The sequence below is a fragment of the Melospiza georgiana genome, chromosome 14 (genome assembly GCF_028018845.1).
Source record: "Melospiza georgiana isolate bMelGeo1 chromosome 14, bMelGeo1.pri, whole genome shotgun sequence".
Taxonomy (NCBI): Eukaryota; Metazoa; Chordata; class Aves; order Passeriformes; family Passerellidae; genus Melospiza; species Melospiza georgiana.
Genome location: NC_080443.1, coordinates 14339167 through 14362779, shown reverse-complemented (window position 1 = coordinate 14362779; position 23613 = coordinate 14339167). Strand labels below are relative to the sequence as shown.

At 44.9% G+C, this 23613-nt stretch overlaps 1 protein-coding gene across 2 annotated transcripts in view; it reads right to left on the bottom strand.

The window, feature by feature from the left end:
* The window catches only part of PLEKHG4 (pleckstrin homology and RhoGEF domain containing G4), an 84893-nt gene that overhangs the window by 28896 nt on the left and 32384 nt on the right, over positions 1-23613 (bottom strand). For both annotated transcript variants that reach the window (XM_058034324.1, XM_058034323.1), the window contains exons 7-11: positions 18536-18622; positions 16656-16772; positions 14247-14345; positions 13203-13351; positions 290-428 (exon numbers count right to left, since the gene is read on the bottom strand). In XM_058034324.1, coding sequence (XP_057890307.1) covers positions 290-428; positions 13203-13351; positions 14247-14345; positions 16656-16772; positions 18536-18622 — 591 coding nt within the window. The remainder of the gene's footprint in view (positions 1-289; positions 429-13202; positions 13352-14246; positions 14346-16655; positions 16773-18535; positions 18623-23613) is intronic.

Sequence of the window (23613 nt, the reverse complement as noted above, 5' to 3'; positions counted from 1 at the left end):
TCCAAGTGTATGGCTTACATATGAGCCACTTCACAGATGTTTATGGTTTGACTAATCCACACCTAGAGAGAAGCCAAGGGACTTCCACTTGGCATCAAGAGATACCAGGAAAATAAGTGGCATGATTGTCAGCACTGCTGAAACTCTATCTCAAATTCTTATGTTCAGTTGTTCTTTTTAAGCATCAAGCATCACTGTACACCTTCACACAACAGATCAAGAGGCCCAGTACCTGCTGTGGAACACAGTCAGAGGGCAGCAGCCACTGGAACTGACAGGTAGACCTTACCTCCTTAAAACACTCTTCCACTTTCTCGAACTCCATCACCAGCTCCAGCTCCTGGATGCGCTTGTTTGACAGCATCACCAGGCGGTGAACGCCCTCATCAACCTGATTGTAGAGCACGCTGGCAGCATCCAGTGCATCTCTGCAAGGGGACACAGGGCTGGTCAAGGCTTTTGCATCAGGTCCTTCCCCCAGTGCTTCATGCAAACACAACCTGGCCAACAACAGCACTGCAGTCATCCTCCCCGTGGGACCCACACAGGCCATCTCCATATGGAGAACAGGAGAGAATATTGCTGCTCCTTGCACATTACCATGATTCACCACCCTGACCCCAATGCAGATAACCTGGCAGGAAGGACAAGAGCATCTCCTCCCAGCCAGGCTCCTTACAAGATTTACCATATTTCTCACACTTTCAGCTTTTCATAAACACATATCATTGCATCAATGGATTTTCACAAAACACAGGGTCAAGCAATTTCAGCGTCTAAAACCACCATTTGCATTTAATTAAGTAAATAAGCCACCACTAGTAAGCAAATCTCTCCTGAGTGACAACAACAATATTAAGTGCCTGATGCCCCACTTACTGTCAGGATTTCCACCAGCCAAACAAATATGCAAAGTGTACAACAACTCAGTGCCAGGAGAAATCAGATTTTACAGTGTTGTGCTGAAGAGATTCACAGACTGAGCTCCCTACCTCCCACAGGCAGCCGTGCTGACCAAAGCCCAGCAGGCAACACCAGGAGGCACTCTCCCTGCCAGCCTGCCCACAGCACACAGGCAAGCATGGAGGGGGGCAGGATGCAGCCCAGTGCCTTCACATGCTGCAACCACGGTCTTGGTTAGATGATGAGTATTAGCAAACTCCTTTTAGATGTGTGCAATACCTCTCCAGCACAGGCTTGGGTGAATTACAGATGGGATCCAGGAGACAGAAGAGCATTCAAGCTTATTCTTCTTGTATTTCTTTTGCTTCTAGAGTTCCCCTCCTACAATTATGGGCTCAAGAGACAGCTACAAGAAAACACTACAGACTCCCTCAGCTGTGCTCTACACTGGCATGTTCAGTTGCCTGGTAATCTCTTGTACTCACCCTAAACCAATTTTCATCTCATTGTCTTACAACCTTCTGACTTATTAGAGTGTGGCTTTTTTTATCATATTATTAAAATTAGCTAAAGCATTGCAAAAGAGGTAGCTAATACTGCTAATGGAATATAATGCAAACCAATTCAGTATACATTCTTATTTCTGTCTGGGTTTACAGGCAGACTTGAACCTATGAAATGCAACTGAATGTGAGTGTTTAGCAGCTGCAGTTTTAATTGACACGAGGTAGCGCCATAGGTCTGGACAAGCAGCTCTGCATAGCAGAAATCCACACTATTTTTCCATTCAGAATTCCACCCAGTGTGCAACAGCCAACTTCTCAAACCTCAGGCTCTTAGATACTTTTGTTTTTCCTCTTTGAAATGCCATTAGACTGAATGAATTTCTCCAAAGTGCAGCCAAAAATACCCGAATAGTTTCTGGACTAAGATCAGTGCTACTGCGGTACAGAGCAGACAGGTTCTCTACAGAGAATCTGCAGGCTTCGATGGAAACATCCAAGCTGTAGTGCTGCTCTGGCATTTCCCAAAACTGCCATAAACAAACCGTGATGATATGAGCCTTCTGTTTTGTAATCCTTTCCTATGGACAGACCCAGATCCAACCCAGGAGACTCACAGCAGCAGAGTCAGAATCATTGTCCAAGCTGAGCTCTGGAAAGTGTTTACAGAGCAGGTTGTGGAGGCCAGTTCCTGTCAGCAGCAGCGACACAGCTGGGACAGCTAATGAGAAACAGTTTGGACGATGGCTGCAAGTTAAATTTGGCAACACCATTAATGCTGCTCGGGGTTGTGCAGCAGAGCATATCTGTCATGTCCCATTTTCTAAGTCTCCAGCACACTGATGGCCAGACAGGCAGACACCCTTTGGCCTCACTCCCACAGGGCTGAATTCCCTGCTGGCATGAATGCTCTCATCCACTCAGGAAATGGATACAGCAAACACTCTTCCTCCCGCTGGCACAGACAATCAGCACCTATAACTTCAGGCATTCCAGGCTGCTATATGCAAACCTTTTCCATTACCCCCTCACGAGGCAAAATATTTTTCAAACCTTTCCCTGAGCTTCCATGGAAATCACTTTGGTGTTGATGCTACTTCTTTGATGGCACTCATCAGCAAGCCAGACTGACCTGCTAGACCTTTCTGTAATAGGAGTCCTTATGTCCACCCAAGCCAGTGACAAAGCCAGCATCCACGGCTTCAGCACTTAATGTGGTATTGTCAGATTGCAACCTGATGACACAGGGACCTGAGACAAGGGTTCCAGCTCTAGCATTGCCTGACCTAGCACAGAGTATGATCTGATCAGGGGATGGGAGCCAGGGAATCCCACTCTGCCCCTTTCCATACCTGACAGAGGAAACAACCCCCCCATTGTAAGTCTGAGCAGTTTTCCTTGACAGGAGTCAGTAGCAACTTGGGCTGCAAGGCCTAACAAATGCTACAGATTCTAGCAGAGCAGACTGCACATTTCCCAAAGGCACAAAACACAGGCTTCCCTGAAGACAACACTGCAACTATGGGCAGGAAAAAATCACCCTCAAGGTAGAGGAAGAGGAAGTGATTATAAAAAAAGGCTAAAAAACCCCACATTTGAAGGTTTTTTAAACCAGAAATAGGTGTACCATAAAGTCACTGTGTAAAGGGGCTAATTCACTGAGCCACTGTGGAAAAGACCAGTCTCTTGGAGACTACTTGAGACCAGTGCTGAACTTAAGGCCAGCAAAACCCTCCAGGTTAGGTTCAAAACTGCAGCAATCAAGTACTCCTGCTGGCCAACCAACCACAGTCCAAGGAACCCATTTCAGGAGAAGGAGCTTGAGAGAACTTCTTGGTGTCCATCTAAATGATTGAGAAAAATCCACCCCAAACAACAATTCTGGCCCCATACATTCCCCCCACATGAGTTATCCTGCCTCAGAAGATCTCAATCCAACCAAGCCTTTATGTACATTTTCAGAAGGTGGAAGGGAGCTCCAGTTTAGAAGTGAGCCCTTTGCCCCACTGGATGTAATCATAAAATACGTGTCTCAGTAAATAATGTGGCAGCTACAGATGTACAGAATCTACATATATATGCACATCAGTCTCTGTCTCAGCTGATACAATGGTACTAAAAGTGACATTCTGTTACTGAAGACATACACAGAAAACCTTTGCTTTACTGATCCATAACATCTCAAACTTACCTGAAGTCAATCTAAGATGCATTTGGAAGTTTATGCTATAAGCAGGGACTAGACAGAGAATTCAGTTCAGAAGAAGGCTGGAAATTTACTCTTATCAGTAATTTGGGCTGTTTGGGGATATATAAACCAAAATCCCTTACTCTTGTCATTTAAAGGACTTTTTTCCCTCTGTGAATGCTTGCAGCAGTCTATTGATGCCCTTATCAGCCACAATTCAACACTTTAAGGCTGCCCCTTCTCATGGTCCTGCCAATGGTTTCCTGAGTGACTGCAAACAACATGCACAGAAAAAATATTTCCAAACAGCTCCTCTGGGCTCAGAGGCCCCAGACAAGTTCAGGTGTGGCCTTACACCATTCCTGCTCCTCTGTGAGTTCCTCCAGCACCTCAGCTCTTTGTTTCAAGGACCAGCCACGCTGTTTTCACACGTTCTGCCTCGCTTGGCAGGCATTCATTAAACCCTCAATGTCTAGTTGTTGGTCTTCTGTTGCATCTCCAAGGTAACTCCATTCATATGTTGTCAGCCCCTGACAGTTCACTTTTACCAGCTGGACAGGCTTTCTGACCAACATCCATCTTTTACTCTCTTACACAGAGGAAAATATAAGCCTTTCTATCTGTAGTATAAAGTAGGTAGGCAAACTGAGCTCAACAAAGAAATCACTCACAGTCCATGGGAAAGTTTGGTTTTTTCACTTGGGCACTTCAGTGCTCACAGAGAGGATCCACTGGGCATTAAGCCTGTTCTCCCAAACTTCTGTACATCTGTTTATCTATTTACACACACACACACCCCATTTGCTGATCTAGATCTTAAAAACTTCCTAAATGATTTCCAGTACACTAGTAAACTCCACAATATCCTGAAACAGGGAGTTTTATGGGGAAACTGATACTTCACACAAATATCTATTTCTTTTTCAGCTTCAGACTGAGAAGTTTTTAATTCCTGTCCTTCAGTGCCTTCACAGCAGCTTGGAGTAAACAAACCAAATATTGAAAATTTGGTTGAAGAAAAAAGTGACTTCCATCCTGGCACACAAAGGAAACACCTGGCCGTTAAAGACTTTAAAGATATTTTAATAGTGGCCTGTGCAACTCTGAGCACAAAAGGCAGAGTTCTTTGAAGTCAGTGGAAAGTCTCAGCTCAGATTTGTGTGGATGCAGTGCAATTTCCCTCAATATGGGAGCGTGGTATTAAGAGTCTTTCACTACATTCTTCCATGGTCAAATCATCAAAAGTAATTTTGCAATAGTGCAGAGTCAATATAATTTATAGCAAAAAGGAGTAGCTTGATGTCAGTTTATGTTTCCCCAAATCCTGTTTTCATTGGGCAATTATCATTTCAGTGGAAAAGGTTCCAAATGTCTTCAGCTTTCTGGAGAAGTGCCAAGCTGTTGTATAATGGTAGGGTAATTTTAAACCTATAATTTAGAAAGACCATTTCTGTTCAAGTCCATTCTTCAAAAAAAGCCAGCCTTGGAGAGTTACACTTTAGTTTTCAAAGTAAAATACCTGTTTTGTTTTCAAAAAATAGATGGCCACAGAAGAAGCTTCCAGCAGAGTCACAAAAGCAGGTGCTGCCTGCACCATGCCTGCCAATGTCAGTGAGATGCAAACAGGAGAGCACAGGGAAGGGAGCAGCAGGACCATCACCATTCTGCACCTTCCTGTCTGCCCCTTCAGGAACTGCTTTGGCAATCAGCAAGAACAGCAGATCTAACAAAAGGGCTGAAACCAAGAGTTCATCCTCTGACCAGCCTTGGTCACTTTTAAAATGGCAAAAATTCACAGATGGAAGGAAATACAACATGCTGGTAGTGTATTTGATGGGGTTTGGGCAAGAATAGGGCAGCTAACTTGTCCTAGGAAAATCAGATATCCTTAATCTGATTTGTTCTGTAATTTAGAAGAAACACAGTCAGATGTTACAACATTAGCCTCATCTATTCTTCCACTCTCTTGGTGCTGAACTTCCCTTATGGATGTCCAGGTTTTAGAATAAAATGAATAGGATCTGGAAATTAGGGGGTTTAAAGGATGGATTAGCCCAAGGACATCACCCAGATCATGTGTGCTGATACCTTGGCTACAAATCACTTCAAACATCCTGAGCAATGCTTCTGGAAGAAATCCTTCCAGGTCTGCAGGGACAGTGCTGTGTGCCTGAGGGATGTTTTGCAGGATGAGAAATGTCATTCTTGGTCATTACTGCATTTTGGTAGCAACCTAGATAAGTGCCATGTTTATAATGATCCCATGAAAGGAGGTCAACCTCCAATGCACAGTCCTGCTCTCTGAGCTGAGAGCTTCACATGCAGCCGAGGTTAAAATTCAAACTAGCCATGTGAAGCTAAAGCAGATATGGCTAAATAAATATGACTAATTATTCTCTGCAGCACACAAATAGCCATTGTGGTTTCAATTCCCTGATTGAAGTATCTGAGGAACTGGGTACATTTTTTAGAACCCTGAAGTGTCCTTACAAAGGCACAGAGGTGAAACACCAAATCTGCAGTTGCCTGTGGGATGGCTGTTCCCAGTGGATCTGGCTGAGATCACAGACCCAGCTGAATCCCTCCTCACAAGGTTACCTGACCTGGGAGCCATCAATTAAAAACCATCCAATTAATAAAACACACTGGAGACCAGAACTGCCAAGAGAATTCTATTCTGGAGCTTAGTTCATTTAAATGTTTTTAGCAGAAATACACTCAGAAATCCCTTTAAAAGCCAAGGGATCAATGCACACAGTTAAACAAGTGTCCAAGCACAGTCCCAAGATGTGGCCTTTATTTCTTTCTTCTGCCTGGCTTGCATTCAGTTACAATAAAACTGTGTTCAGACTCTGGTTGATTTAAAATCCCAGTAAGATCCATAAACCTGACTGGCAAAAAAACCATTACAATAAATCCCAAACCAACAAGTAGCCTGCTTATGGGGACAGTTCCCAGTGCAGTGGAGCCTTGCATAGATTTGGAAACACCATTCTGGGAACACTGAGCCTCAAGATGTGGTTTTCTACCAGCTGTAAACAATTTCTACCTTCAAACCTTGTCTAATGTACATTAACCTGCTTATGTTTATACTTTATATCCTGGTCAAATGCACCAGTCTGAGAGCTGTGTTCCTGAAGCTGAGACCACCAGGCTTTCAAGATGTCCTGCTCAAATACATACACACTTCATTTAAAGCCATATCCCTATTTCACTGATACATCCTCTTTTGCCCACTTTCAGGACTATGATCCATATAATAGTAGGAACTGTGCTATTAACCAACCCAGCAACAGAAGTATCTATTCCAACACAGTTATATAAAAAATGGTGCTTGTGGGATAGCCTGGGCTAAGGCAGGAATGTCAGGCAGTTCAGCTAACATCCTATACTGGAAACTTTTTGCAATTTTTTTCCATAATATTTTTAAACAGATAAAGCACAGTGTGTCATTAGTTACCTAATGCCCTGTTGGCATGACAAGCACTGCAAACAAAAACAAGTAAAACTGGAGTCTTCTGGGTAAATTCTCACTGAATCCAAGAAGATTTAGAACACAAGCAGAAAATGAAAAACAGAAAGAGAGCTGAGGGGAATCATCTATAAAAAGCCCAAGAGAACAATGAAAACTTACCTAGACAGAACTCTGCAATCTTTTAGCTCTCTGCAAATGCCACAACTGACGTCCCACAGCACTTCACGCACTCAGAATGGCAACAGCCCCAGCTCCACTCTCCTTTATGTGCGGAGCAGCGAGATTTGTTTAATGGGAGCCCAAGTGCTTTTTACCAGGCTAAAACCACCACGCCAACAGAGGGAACAGGTTAGACTGTAACCAAAATGAATACCAAGTAGCACAGCGTGTGTTTGGGTAGAAATGTCCCTGTGCTCCTCCCTCCACCTGACACAAACAAATAAGGCCCAGGAAGAGCACTGCCACCCATGCTCGGCCAAAGGCTTGCTGCTCATCAGCACCTTCTGTGTCACCAGCAACAGCACAGAGGCCTCTCGTGGCAGCCTCTGAGGTCAGAATTCAAGCACACTTCTTTATTTGGCTTCAAAGGTATACTGAGTACACATCTTGTCCTGAGGTTTTAGGATTGGGTCCACAGGAGGAACATGGACCCTGCAATGAAAGGTGCCTCTCACAGATCACGTTAGGAGGGTGCACTGTGGCAAGTGGTAGCATGAGAGGCTCCCAAAGCTCCCAGAGAGGAATGAAGATGGGCAGGCACCAGCTCAACTGCCATCAGTGAGAGGGACACAAGAATTAGCATCTTGTGAAGCATGTACAAACACACAGAGCCACAGCAGACACATCTCTAAAGCAGAAAGGGGATGGCAGAAGACAATAATGCCTCCAGGATTTCCCAGTGTAAGTTGCCTGGCTATGACCACCAGCCTGTGGCAGCAGCAGGCAGTTTGACAGTGCACAGGCTGTACCTTACAAACCAAGCAGTCCAGCCATCTCAGTCTGCCCAAACTGGGACTCACACACCAGACACCTGTCTCCCCCCTTGATCCACATTTTGCATGGTCAGCTTAGTCTGACTCTGACCCAAGCTCCAGACAGGGCTGTGCATTCCCTCAGCAAGGGCAGAGAGCCTGTACCTTATCCAGGTTTACTTCCACCACAGGGAGCTCACACACCACTCTGCAGAATGGCACATGCAGGCCTTGCAACATCCCAGGAGCTGCTACTAGCAAGAGCCCAGCTGGAGATCCATAAAAAAGAGGTCTCAGCTACACTCCACTCCACTGTTAACTAGCCACAGCTTCAAGGAGACCCAGAGTCTCAGTGGTGTGTGTGGAAGCCAGAACATGAACTATGGAGGCATTTAGCTGTAAGATCACCCTCTCTGTCACTGTAATTGAGTCAGGTCCAGCACCAGGAACCTGGCAGCTCAGGAAATCTGCTCTGTACTGTCCATTCCCTCTGCTCAGCTCAGGTCCCCACCCAGGGCTTCCAACTAGATCACCAAGCCACACTAAAAATAGCCAGCTCACAAAACCAGCTCTTGGCTCTAGCCACTCCACCCTCAAAATACAGAGACTAACTATACTGCCTTCTGCAAACAAAGGAGAATTCACTCCTCCATCTATTTATAAGCTGCTTATTCACAGCTTGTAAGCACAGATTCTTTTCAGATGAGGAGCTTGGGGGAAGAGATTAAGCTTATTCTGGTTCCCTGGTGCACAGAGCCAAACACTCAACATGATCATTCCTTCACCATCTGAGGTTTTTCTCCTTTCACCTCTCACCTCTAGCCTTGGGAATATCTTGCCCATCACCATGCAGATCATGACACCATCCCACTCCCGTGCCATGGTGAGAACACTGTGGTAGAGCCAGGCAGGTGCATTCTGGTTAAAAACCATCTATATATTCATAGAAAATGGTTTTACCTTGGCTATACCTTCTTTACTCTACTTGTGACTCATAACACACCTGCAGGATGAAAGGGATTCACTGGGCACTTGTCTAAGCACACGTTTCCAGCTCTTGGCTATGCAGGAAGAGCAGCAATAATGGGAACAACACTGAGAAACACCTGGCTAAAGACCAGGTTAAAAGGATCCTGGCTTTGCTGCCCAGCCCCAGCCTCACTTCAGCAAGAGCTCCCACTGCTGCTGCCTGGCTTCTGGCAGCTTCTCTGGCATTGCCATCAGAAACTGTAAGTTTTTGACATCCACTACACAAGCAGCAATAAATTAATCCACTTTTCACAGCTGGCTCAGTGAGTTGCCTGCAAGCTACAGGTTAGCTGATCACTACACTAGATAGCCAGAAGCCAAAGCTACACCTGCTAACCAACTCTATGTACCTTATTAAAACAACTCTGGTTATTAAAAAATTCCTCTTTGAAAGTGCAAAAAGAAGTATTAACAGCATTGAAGTGATGGAGGTCTCCTTGTCATGTGGCCACACTTACCAAAAGGAACTTCAGCTAGGCTAACAGCTCTGCATTTCAATCCCCAGAAAGACTGGGACAGCAAAACCTCAAAGAGTTCAGCTAACAGACCTGGAGAAGCACTGAGCCTTCAGTGCAGGGGATGGTGTGAAGGCAAATGCACTGGCTTTAAATCTACCAACAGTGAGCAAGTGGCAATGCCACCTCCAGCAGGCCCCAGGCACCTCTGGGTGGCCAGCCCTACCATTACAGCACCTAAAGAGGTGCCACAAAGATACACTGGCTCATGAGTGCCACACCCACACCAACGCCAGGACAAATTCAGCCTGGTCTTGCTGGAGGTGGGAGATCTCGGAGCAGCTGAGCACACCACAGCCCCTAATGCAACTCCCTGCAATGAGCTGCCTGCAGGATGTGTATTCTGGAAACTGAGCTCCTCCTTCCTAAGCTGGGAAAAGGCAGAGCTCCAAAGAGCCTGCTTGGAGAAGACTCTTTCCTGTTGTGGACAAGCAGCTGGATGGGCAAGGCTATTTTCTGCAGTGGTACTTGCTGCAGAAAGGAGTATGAAGGCTCTTGGTCAGCTCACAGTGTGAGCAGTTACTGCTCAAAGCCACTGCTGTGGTGCTGCAGCATCTCAGGATGAGACCATCCAGGAAAGACTCCCAAAGCTCTTAAATCATCTGCTAGAGAAACAAATGGATGGAGCACAACACATCCCTCCTGCATGCCCACATCTCTGATGGAATGAGTTCAACTTTTGCAGGAAAAAAAGCTGGCAGTGTGGCACTGGCTTAGCAAAGCCTCACAAATGCCAGGTCAGAGCTGAGCAGCAATGAGATCCCACTGCTCTGTGCCACAAACACTCCAAAGGGCACCTGTGCTCTCCAGGAGGGCAGAGCGAGCAGAGAAGCCTCCACAACAATCCCACAAGAAGAGTTTCATTACTAGAGAAAAACTACAACAATTCTTGTTTACTGTGTGCTCTTGAAAGGTATTTGGCAGATAACATCTGACTGCACTGAGTACATGCCTGCTTCCTTGCCTGTTTTAACTTATTGTCTCCAACCTGTGGTCAGGCATTTTCAGAAGGGTTCATCCATCTCTATTCTTACCAGCTCCTGGTGTTCTTTTTCCACATGAAACCACAAAATAGCAAGAAAGACTTCTGTGACAGCTAGAAAAATATATTGCCTAAAAAAACCCCAAGTCAATCCCTTGCTTGGTTAATCCCAAGGTGAAGGTGCAGATGGGCTTGTCATCTCTATTCTTAAAAAAAATAATAATAACAAGTTAACTTTAGTTCTCCACTTGTAGTTGGCATATTTTAATTAAGTGGAGCCAAAAGTCCAGAAAACTGCTCTTTAAACTGTCTTCTGTATTTATATGTAATTCATGCACATTCAGACAGTCACCTGTTCACAACTGGCCTCAATTTATGACTAAGAAGTCCTGGCAGTCAGGATTATTTTATCAGACTTTTGTACCACAAGAGACAATAAAAAACAACAATGGGACACGTGATAGACAAAAGAGCCAAAGGTGACTTAGAAGAGTAAAGCCATTTGACTTGCTTTTGTAAATAATTTATTTCAAGTATTGGGAGAATGGGTGTGGAATTAGGCTGCTAAGCACTGATCAAGATTTTACAATTCAAAGTTCAGAGCAGCAGTGCCACAAGCCCTGCTGAGTGCACACACAAAGGGAGTTCTGTTCCATTTTCACACATCACCAGTTGGAAATCAAATATTGGACCTACATACATCACTAGCCACTCCATGCTAGCTTAGCTGGCCAGCTGCAATATTTTGTCTCTATCCTGCCTTGATCATATCTATTAAAGAAGCCTTTGAAAATCATAATCTTTAGAGTATTAGCAGAACTTAGAACCTTTAATATCTGCACATCAGATAGGAAAGAAGGAGTAAGTGCAAAGTCATGGAGGACTGAAAACCAACCGTGCCTTAAACAGAGTTCTCTAGCCAAGTGATAGAGCCCTTTCCCCATTTGAAGGGATCCTGAAACAAAGAAGAGTGGACTTCTTTAGTCCTCTGCCCCAAGTTAAATGAAAATTTAAATGCTGCTTGGATTTTAGTTTCTGCAACTACTCCACAGCCTAGAAAATAATAACTTTCTTCTGCTATATTCAGTTATGCTCCTTAGGCTGGAGACAGTCACATATATTTGAGCCATGGCATACAGTCTCTCTTCACACTGGCACAGAATGAATATAACCTGAATTAAGCAGAGAATATGCTACACAGCTTCAGCATGCACTCAAACACCGTACAATCAAAGAATTCTGTGTGTATCCTCCACCCCTGCCCTTGTTAAAGTAATCAAAGCAGTAAATTATCCTTAGGGGCTCTGTCAGATCAGGTTTCAAAGTTGATAATTTCCTGCACAAAAACACAGGCTTAGCTTAAAACCAAAACAAAACATTAAACTCATGCACATTTTCCCATTCTCCTAGGACTCTAAAGTTGCTGTGTTACTTAAAATAAATAATAATGAAAAAAACTAAACAAAGCACAAAACCCCACATTATTGTGCTTCTCATGTCATGTGAGAATGAAAAGATTATACTGTTGCAATTCAATCCAAAATTGCATCAAGATTACTTCACCAGTTCAGCAAGAGAACTGTGTCTGCATAGTCTGCCAGAGCTCCTGACAGGAGCCACAGCAAGCAGGGAACAGAAACAGTTACACAGCCTGCCCTCATGCTCCTCTCTCTGCACCAAAATGTGGATCCTCTTCTTCCAGTGACAGGCAGCAACTTGCACTGTCATGCACTTGCTGGATTTTAAAAAAGAAATGATTTTTTCACAGTGTTTGGTTGAGATATTCCATAACTACTTTGTTATCTTCTCTGGATTCCCTCCCTTCAAACCTCCCAGCTTGTGATGGCAACATGGAATTGAACCAGAGCAAGGCTGTGGGTGCATGGAGCTATTCCACACCACCCTGCCACCCCCTGTGCCCCCACCTGCGCCCACATGCCAGTGCTTATCTCACACTGGGCTGCAAGCTCCTGGCTGCAAAGGCTGCCTTTCTACCTTGCTGTTTGCACAGCACATAGCACAGAGGCCTTCCCATGCTGATAGGCTTCAGGTGCTTTAGCAGCACAAACACAAGTTGTGCAATGCCCTGGGGATGTCAAACAGCTGGGCTCTCTCAGTCCCAGCCTCTCATACCGACCCCACAAATGGGCAGTGAGCATTTGTTTGTGCAAACTGCACCAATGTGCCAGGAGATCAGAGCCTGCCTCAGCCAGCAAACATTCTCCCAGCTAAGGTCCCTGGAAATCCCCTTGCACAAGGAGTGCCTTAGGAAATCACACAGTGATAATGGCCTGCACCTAAACATTCATCACTGCTATCATCAATTAAGGCTTGTGTTCTACAGGTACCCAAAATACCCACTTCTCTCTCCACTACAGAAGATAAGTCTGATTTGCCTTGAAAAAGGAAGTTGAACCATCTAAGTGAATTCACCTGGACTAGTGTTTGGACTGGGGAAGAAGCAATCCAGATAAGAATAAAATTCATTACATTTTTCACCTTTACTGTTTTTAACATAATTCCTTGCTACACAAAGCTGTTCTCCAGCCTGCACAAACCATGGGGCACCTCAGGGAGACTCCCAACACCTGATTTCTGCTCATCCCCATCTCCTCTTCTCCCATCTGGGGGCTCACCTGTAGTCTTGGGTGAGGGTGACACAGGACGCCTCCTTCCCCAGTCTGGCGAGGAGCGCTCCGCCCTCCTGCTGCACCCTGACCAAACTTGCATCTTCAAGAACATTCTTCATCAACTGCCTTGAATTCCTCAGCAGCACAGCTGCATCCTGGAGGGATCACAAGAGTGAGGTGAGCAGATATTGCAACCTACAGGCAATGAGGGAACAGGCAAAAACCAGAACCTAAACCAAAACACACCAGGTGAAACCACATCTCACTGGGCCCACTCCAGGAAAAGGGGATGTTGGATCCCATAGCTGCTTCTCTCCAGCCTGGTAAGTCTAAAGTGATAAACAGTGCTCTTTATACTGATACCTTCTCCACCAGGCTAAAATTGTGACCCAATTCCCATCATTGTTCTTCCATTCATTTGCTGGGCATAGAAAAAATAGCTTTCTAGCCTTGCTTCCCACTCATCTTTAGCTGCTACTGTTCTGGGAGCCTGGAGCTGCATGGCTCCAAGCCTTGGGACAAGGTGCACATGAAGGGTTTGTGGAGGTACAGATGTGCAGGAAAGCCACCACCATATCCTCCATCATTTACTACTGGCACCCTCAGTGAGAGCTGGCAGCAATTCCCTACCATGTCAGGGGTACAGCAGCTTCTCAAGAAGAGAAATAGAAGGTTTGTGACCACATAGGCTTGGTCTTTGTCTCTTTGTCCCTTCCCCTTCTTGCCCACTTCCAAACTTTGCCCACACCCAAGTTTCTATCAGCTACAGAGCTCTGGAGCTGCTGAGAATGCACCCCAATGCTGGAGCAAGCACCCATCAGCAACAAGCCCAGCTGGAAACATCTCCTGGGTGACTCTGAGGAATCAGACAATCAGCTTCCAAACCCACTGAAGCCTCTATCCCTTCATTTGGATTAGCTTCTACTACTGTTGGGAAACCCTGCTACTATAGATTGCAAATTCAAAGCTACAGCTTTTCTGCAGCTGTCCAGCCTCGTGCTCCCTTCTGCCTCAGGTCCACCCCTGATCCAAAGTGAGTGACATGCTTACCTCAGCCTTTCTTGGTAATTTTGTGGATTCCACTTTATTAATAGCTCCCTGAAGGAAGGCACAAACACCCTGGCATTGTTGTAGCAAGTATTCCAGCTTCTACAAGAAGAAAAGACCAAGGCAGAGATTATTGTCCCATGGCTGACAGGATAGGTCTTCTGAGCTTGCAGAAGCTTCAGAGTACAAAAATCAAGAGAGGATCAAACACATTAATCCAAGGGTTCAATTATATCATTCAGTGAGACTGTATCAGCAAAGAGAAGCCCATAAGAAGCTTCAGCTGCATCACACTAGACCAAGGCCTCTATGCAGACCTTAGAAACTTGCATACTCATGGCTTGGATGGGTCATGCTTTACAGAAAAAAAAGCAAAAAACAGTCCACTTATGTCTCACATTCTTCCATTAGCATTTCTTGTAACTTTCCATGATGATGAATCACACTGCATAAATTTCAGAGAAACAAAACATAAAACAAGTACTTGGAATTCTTCTACTTTAAGTAATTTTTCCTCATATTAAAAGTAGTGTAAATTAAAGATTGGGAAACTGGAAAGCTTCCAAAATTAAGAACCTTAACCTATGGACAAATTTGAAATCCTTCCGCTCTCCAGGGTGGGGGGGAAGCAGGGAGAAAAACAAACAAAAAAAGTCCAAACATTTCTTAAGGGTTTGTGAGGCACTATTTTTTAGAAAAGTTAATGATATAAAGCCTGAATACTGCCAGATGCCACCCTCTAGCCACTAAAATCAAGAGAAGGGAGAAACAGTTATTCCAAAATAACTGTGTTTAAAACAAAACAAAAAAGCAGCTGTTTGAATCTTTACTGAATTGAACTCCCTCCTCCCCTGGAGTGCTGGAACACCGCCAGCAGTGACAGATTAGCAGGCAGGATGCAGGTGAGATCACCAAGACAGGAAATAAATGCTGTTTGCCACATAGCTGCAGAGCTAAAGGAGCTGAGCACACGGGTCATTATCACACACAGTATAAACAGGCATTCCATACAGAATGATTCCCATATTAACTCCCTTTGGTAATGTTTTACATGCCAAGACAAGAAATAGCCTGATATTATGCTGCTTCCTTCATGAATTACCCTTCTGCACACACAGAGCACCTCAGCTCTCAAGGTATTCTCAACTCTGTCCATTAAACTAATCCGTCACTTCTTGCAAAGTTTCTCTGCTTCGACATTGCCAAATAAACTTCAACTTCTCCAAGTCAATCCTGGGCACCAAGATTAGGCCTCTGTACCTCTACTGCATCAGCACATGTTCATACAAGTACTTTCAGATATAAGTTGGAAAAAATAAGTTAACATGTGGCACATGCCAAGCCTATCTTCTGAAGCCTGTCACCAGCACCACAGTGGAGCTATCTGTGACATCTTAATCGTGGCACTCTGGGTGGCAAGGTCAGAGCCAAAAGACCACTGGATCCTCTGGAAGCTGAGGTGACAATTCTGTCAACCACCAGGGTCAGCAAACTCAATGTAAAGACAGCCAGCTTGTGTGCAGATTTACAGAGATTTAATTCTGTCTAGTCTTAGTGTGCCAAATAACTCAACAGAGCTTTTAAAGATTCAACAGGCACATGGTTGACAGCACTCACCCCCCCCGCCTCCCAGCACAAGTGCACACAGAGTGGGTATTGGTACCATGGATGCCACCCCTGCAGGCTCCTGGCAGTCTGCACATACCCTGCTGCTTGCAAGTAAAAGATATTCCTAGAAGAAGAATTCTGAACTGATTATCCAGAACTTCCAAGTTTCACTCATGCAAGGACTGCAGATACTACCAAGGAGATAACAGCTTGATCTGGGGTCTTGCTCCAAAATCAAAAAGCTTTAATTTGTTATTAGAAGAAGAATTCTGAACTGATTATCCAGAACTTCCAAGTCTCACTCATGCAAGGACTGCAGATATTACCAAGGAGATAACAGCTTGATCTTTTGCTCCAAAATCAAAAAGCTTTGTTATTAGGGTCAAGTTCTTCATCATTAGTTCAATGACAACATGATTCTAACACCTTCTGCTGAGATTAGTTTCAGATGTCTGTCCTCCTGTCTAACTCAAGAGCCACTTGTGTACCACAAGACAGGATTCCATTTCAGATTTGACCATATTCTGAAGGCAAGAAAGAATAGAAAGAATTAATGCAGCTCAAGCAAATGAGCAAAAACCTAAAACTTAAGCTCCTGCAGTCATGCCAAGAGACCACAGTGTGTACCCATCTTATGAAGACAGTATTAGCATTTTTTTTGATACCAGAGATTCACTTGCATTCACAGCTTTACAGGACAATTGTCTTTTAATGCTTATAGGTTCAGCTGTTGACAGGTTCCTGTTGTTCCCATCTGTCACCATGGCACTCTCAGACCCAGGGCACACAGGACACCGTACTCACCCTGCGGAAGCTCAGCCAGCTCTGGTGGCAGTATGGGAAGGTCCCTTCCAGCTCCAGAGGCAGCTGGGAGCTGTCTATGTGTTTATGGAGGGATTTCATGGAGGTGAGAAGTTCAAACTGCACAGGAATAGAAAGGAAAAGAAAAAAAACTCACTTGTATTAGGGTATGAGTGCTGGAGGAAGAGGGGAAGGTTAACAAAAGGCAGAATCTATTATTTCTTTATCTGTCTTGCACAGAGCACAGCATGCAGTGTGTAGCTGCAATATCACTACATTATGAAGGGGAAAAAAAAAAACCAACAAAAATTCAATCTTAGAGCAGCTTGTTAAACAGCTCAGTGGGCAAACCCTGAAGGAATGCAGGCCACAACATGCTGTTTCACCAGGCAGAACATCTGTGATGGAAGTCTGGCAGCAGCCAGCCTTCTCCAGAGCCAGCACCTCCTGGTGTAAGCAGAGCAACTCCCTCGAATGTTCCCACAGTTGTGCTGTGATTTGCATCTGTTTAGAGAATCTGGGAGGTTAAATCCAGCCCCCAGGTTCCCCATCTCACTTCCTACAAAAGAGTCTAACAGAGCAGTCTCTGCCCTGCCCTCAACTCTCCACTCATCACAGCAGGTATTTGCTCCAAGAGTTTCTTGGAGCTTGGCACAGGTAACTTGCCCTCTCCATGTCTGCAGGACCTCAGAGCATTTCTACACTCACCAGAGCAACAAGTGCTCCTGCAGGTACATGGAAGCCAGCCCAGACACAAACTCAGGTGCAGACATTTAACTCCCACACACACACACAGTGTGAAGTTTCTACCTCCTTACAAGATTATGATGATGCTTCCAATTCCTCCTGCATGCCCATGTGTTTATTAGCCTTTCCTCTGTTTCCTCCTACACTCTTTGTGTTTGTTCAATGTGTTTAATGTCTTCTGTAGCTCTCCTTGCATGCACATGCCTGCAGCCCCCATTCTGACTCCAAATTCTTCCACTGGGGGCAAAAAGGAAATGGACTAATAGCATTTGTTATTCTTTAGCCTTTGGGGACACCACACCACATGCACAGCAAACCTGACACCTGTCACAACAGCTTCATTCACAGGAGCCTAAAGGGAGCTCCTGGCCTACTCTGACACCTACAGAGCTTCATCAGGCACAGAATTCTTGTAGCTTGCAACAGTCTTGGAGCACAGGAAGAGGATTAAGATGAAGTCTGCTCACCACAGCATGGCTGGGAGCCTACATTTCTTATACAGCTATAGAATGCCAAGACAGTTTTACTTGTAGTGGGGGAGTTCAGTGATGTTGTGGTAACTTTCCCTCCTCTTGGTTTTTCCAGAAATTTCAGCTATAAAGGGACCTCACACAAATGTCCATCTCATCTTCCCCTTGCAGAAGTCTCTCAGGCACTGGCAGCAGCAGGTATGAGAGGAAACAGAGGAGATGCAAAATCCAGGAAAGCAAGAGGCACCTTCAGAGGTGGAGTTCAGGATTTAGCATAATGTGATCTCTTCCTGACCACGCATTTCCCCCTTGTTAATGGGAGAACATGAAAAGCATCTCTAGCTAATTGTGCAGGGCTCCTCCAAACAGTTATCCCTGTTCCCAACAAAGCCCCTGGGTTCTGAGAGCAGACTGACGTCATTGTGGTGCAAATGTCCCTGATGGGCGTGGCAATAAACAGCGGGACAGGGATCTGTTCAGCTACAGAAACACTACAAGCCAATAAATACCACACCCCTGGAGACCACAGCCACAAACACAGAGGACACCTATGGAAATTTCATGTGAGAATGAACATACATCAGTGACATGGAATTTGCTGTCTGGAGAGTTAAATAAATGATATCAGGAGTGGCCAAGCAAAGCCCAGATAAATGGTTCCATTACCTGCCCTGCTGGTGGCTTCTCCATCCGAAAAGTCAGATCTTTTTCAACTAGAAGCAGAACTCCATGAATACAGTGAGGATCCATCTCCTACAACAGAACAGAGCACAAATCCATTAGTGATCTGCCTTGGATACTAAGGAGAATGTACCACATCAGGTTCATACACAAGTTTGCAATTTATCCTTCAAAAGCATCTACAAAGCCTGGAAGGCAGTCACCAGAAATCAAGGAAGGTCTACAGAGTACCAAGGTGATGTCTTGAAGGTAGTTTGCTTCAGATCAACTAGTCCTGCAATATTTAAGGAAGCAATGGAAAAGGTCAGATGTTGGCTGTACTAAAGAAGCTCTGCCTTCTGCACAGGGAAGTGAATCAGGAGGAAAAAAAAAAACAAAACAGAACTTGAAAAAAAAAAAAAAAAAAAAAGAAACTAAACCAAAAACCATGTTCTTTGTCCAAGTTTTTTCCTGATAACTTTCCTAGTCACTTCACCTAACTGAAAGGAAGTGGCTTTCCCCCCTCCACCCCCAACCCAGTGCCAAAAACATCATCTTGTCTCTACTTACTGCCAATTTACAGTCAAGTACTTGCATCCTGTTTCTACTGTAAACTGACAGAAATTCCAAATACAAGGGATGTTTGCAGCTGTAATTCAAACTCAGTGCTCCAGGAGCAGCTCTTCCATTATAGAAGCATTCTACAGGGAAGTGAGAAGCAGGCAGAGCAAGCAACAGTAGGAAGAGGGAAGCATGGCAGAAAGATCCAGACCATGGAGACAGGACTCCCTACATGTGTGATGCCTGGACCAGGACAGCAAGGAGAAGAGCCATTAAAGCTGTTGTGCCACATGATTAAACAAAAGCCATCTCATTTTGATGTCTCCTGTGCAGTCTTTGCTTCTGCAAAGATCTCAGGAACAAAGATCTCAAGCAACAAATCCTTTGTGGTGTTGCTGGAGCTGGAAGGAACCTGGCACACAGCAGGTCACAACAGCAAAGGAAACTTGTTTAAATAAGCAGCTCCAGCAGTGAGCAGGGTTAAACATCTGCCAGGAGCAGCAGAGCCAGAGTACAGAGAGAAGTGGACCAACAGAGACTGAATGACCTAACCTGACACTGGGCCCAGTTCAGCACTTAAGAAACAAGGCAAACACAAGGAGCCCAAAGTCTGCAAGTGAAAGTAGCAGCAGAGATCCCAGAAGAGAGGAAAAAGGCCTTTCTCTCATTCAGTCCTAAAACATGATCCTTTTATACAGACAGCAAAAAAATCCCAACTGAAACACCTTCCAAAACCATGAGAGGTTTCTAAATTGTCCATTTCTCCAGTGAATGATTCACACTTTCACTGTTATTTGAACACTGATTAAAAGGCCAAAAAGGATTTATTACATAATTAGACTGCATTAGGTAAATACTGAAGAGAGGATGGGGAGATACTACAGCTGTATCACCAGCTCTGAATTTATCTGCTAGAAAGTACTGAAGGAAGAAGACTGGACACAACTTCAAGACTGCTGATGGTACCAAACAAATTTTTCTTACACAATCCCTCTTCTATGTCAACAGTCACAAGATGTGCAATAGGAGTGAGGGATAAAGGTAGAGATGGTGTAACAAGAGGTTACCACAATAGCCAAAACACTCATTTGTTTGTTACTCCTGAAAATAGAAACTGAAAAACCATTCACAAATAAAGCTGTCAAGGGAAAAGTTCAAGGTTTTCCAACTCAATAAGAAATTGTATTTCCAAAGAAATCAAGTACTTTTCACCACAGTTTTTAATTTAAACAGCTGAAGATAAGTCAGTCTCCTCTATCACTGATGGAGCAATCCAAAGACTGAAACAGTTTACCAGGAGCATCTCAGGAGACAAGCAGAGCTGGGAACAGCAGGATGCCACTTGAGGAAGCTTCCCTGCAGCTTTATGCACAATCTCTTACCATCTCTGCTAACAAAACCAACTTTATGGAAGCAAAGAAACAAGAGTTTCATACATATAAGTGAACTCTTCACCTCCCAAAACAGGTATAGTTTTGACACCATAGAATAGAGGGGCATCAATAGGAGTTCAGAAAGCACCAGGGTAACTACAGAGCATTTTATTATTATTCCTTTTAAAGAGAATTAGATATTTTTTCCAATGTTTCTCAGACTGAAGTTCCAGTTTTCTGGCTTCCTGCCCCAAATGGAAACCCATGGCCATACTTAACAACGCTGGCACAGTCTGAAGCACAGGCTGCCAGGAATGTTTGCACAGAGGGGAGAGTCCCCAGACACCTCAGTCAGCCTCTAAGTGACCACTCCAATGGAGTAGCAGGGGTTCCTTGTTTTTAAGGTGAGAACAAGTTCTTCTGCACTTCTGCACTAAGTGAGAATGCAAACACACCTCTTGAACAGAAAGGTTTGCACAGAACTTCGCTGCTTTCAAATGCTAAACTGACTCTACCCAACCCAACACACAAACACAGCTGATTACAGGATTAAGCCTTCACACTGATATGGGAAATTCAAAAGAATCTCACTCTATTAAGACTCAGGCAGAGGGAAATCCCAGATACTTGCTCACTGAAGGCAGGGCACACATTCCACTCTCCATGCCCTGTCTGCTCACTGAGCAAGGGATCAGCCTAGGACTTCTGAGCAAAGTTCCTTTTAAGAGCCACCCTCCACAGCACAGAGCTTACTTGTGACAACCTGTAACCAAACATTACACCATTTATCCTGCAAAACTCCTTGCTCCAAAGCATCATTACACAGTTTCCCACAGGAACAAGCCTGATCTATTCCTGCAACATGCACGCACTGTGCACTTCCCTTCACCTCTGCACAGAGCTGCCAGAGTTCCCCCTGCTTCTTCCTGAGATAACTCTGCAGCTCTTTTTATTCTGCCCCACTCCCTCTCCTCTGGCTGCTGTCTGGGACAAAAAGATTTCCCAGCCACCCAATATTCTAAAAAGAAGGGGAAAAATTATTGCAGAATACAACTGGCCCTACCCTGAAGGCAGAGAGGACAAGCTCCCACCAGTTTACCAGGTGGTTCTGGACAGAGCAATTGACAGACTCCCAGTGCTGTAGGGAAAACTAACCTGCAAACACCCAAAGTTGCCTACTAGCACTTAATTCCAATCATGCATTCATTCTGGAAGGATGGAGAAATGGAAGAAAGATTTCCTCAGGCTGACATATCCTGACCCAGGAATCTTTGCTTCCCAGGAGTCCCTCTAGGTTTAACAGACCCCAGCAGGAAGGGACTCTGCAATAGGGCATCTCATCTGTGCTTCCCCACTGTGAAGCAGTGCTTCCCACTGCTGGGTTAAGAGGAAAACAGCCACTCAGAATTGAATAAACAGTGCTGGACCTAAACGTTAAACAGATTCCAGCACATTATCATAGCAGGCTTCACAGAAACTATGTAAGTAAAATCCTCTACAAGGGGAGTGGTGGACAGCAGAGAAATGAGCTCTAGAGACAGTCTGCCAGAGACAAGAGAGACTGAGATGTGAAAGGGATTTAGAAAGGACCCCAAGGAGGTGATCTGCACTGTGACATTAGAGGTACAACATACAGTCTGTGCCTCAGTGCAGTCACTGGCCGAGCTAATCCTGCTGCACTCCAGAACACTCAGCTTGCCTCACTGAAGTTACACTCAGTTTTCTGTATTACTCTACCCCTGTTCCAGAGCAGAGGACAACACAGCCATGGGATTACAGAGTAAATGCTGAGGATCTTACTGGGGCCAGGGATTACTCCTGTGCCATAACTAGGTGATGAGCTACCTGAACAGGTCTCCTTTACAGAGTCTTCAGAAGAGCCAGTGTAAGGATCAGAAACCCACAAGCAGAGTAATCAGCCTTTGTAAACAGTCAGAGTAACCAGTCACTGTTCCCTAGAGCACACACTTATGTCCAGCAATCTGTCTTGCAGCACATTAAACTCTGTTAAGTAACTGTTGCACCACCCTGATAAGGAGGTGCTCAGAGCCAAACAGCCATCACAGCACAGCAAAAAGCTTTCCCCCTCCCTCGTTTCAGAGGGGAAACTTAAGGTTAAAATGGCATCATTACCATGCTTGTATGAGAACTGAGACAGCCAGAACATGTTACTGATTTCCAAATCAGGCAACTAAGACTGCCATGCAACTTACATGGACAGTGAAATGCAAAAAAGCTTTAGCAAGCCCACTGCCATGTGGGCACAGCATAAAAGAGAACGTGTTTGCTTGTTACCTCTGCAGAACTGAGCAGGGCACAGATTACTCCTTCACCACAGAGAATGAGCACGCTGATAGAGCTCACAGCTCCACCCAGCCCAGGAAGCAGGAGGACAGACCTCTGAGTCAGACTCAACTCTCAGATGTGGCACTGAAGCACATAAACCACAGACATCAGCTTCATTAAAACATTGCCCTGTTCCAGTTTGCAGAGATTGAGTCCTAAGAGACCTAAGCTCTGATTTAAAAGGAACACCTGCTTAAACAAGATTAGTCATAACTACAACCCATCATCTCCCTGTCTTTCTAAGAGCAGCAGATAGTTTCTGTTTGGGAGGGGGGGCAACACAATCCACTGGCTTCCCAAGTGACTGATATGAAAGCCTCTGACCTGAAGCAATATAGAGTTACAGCACATCCGATTCTAATCATTCACTGACAGCCACATCAACAGCTGCACGTGCTTTTCCACCTGGCATGGCAAGCAGGGTCCTTCCCTTCCCTTCCCATGACAGCAACAGAGGCCTCTCTCCCTCCCTTCTCTGTGGCAAGCAACAATCCCTGCACATTCCACAATTCCACACAGCCCCTCAGTGCAGAGGACAACACCTCCAAGCAAGATAATTCATGACAGCATTGAGACTTGGGTATGGGCTGCTCTCAGCACTGAGATGAAAGCAAATTTGGAAGGGTGGGGAGGGGTGTTCTCCCCTAACTCAGACTGGCTTAGGTTTTTTGCTTTGTCTGCAGTCTGGCAAGTCCAGGTCATCCTCCTAAAGCAGGGCTGGGTGCCTATCTCCACCTCCTAAAGCCAACTGAAAGCCAGGCGGCAGATGGAGACATAAGCAGCAGATGGAGATGTAACATCCAA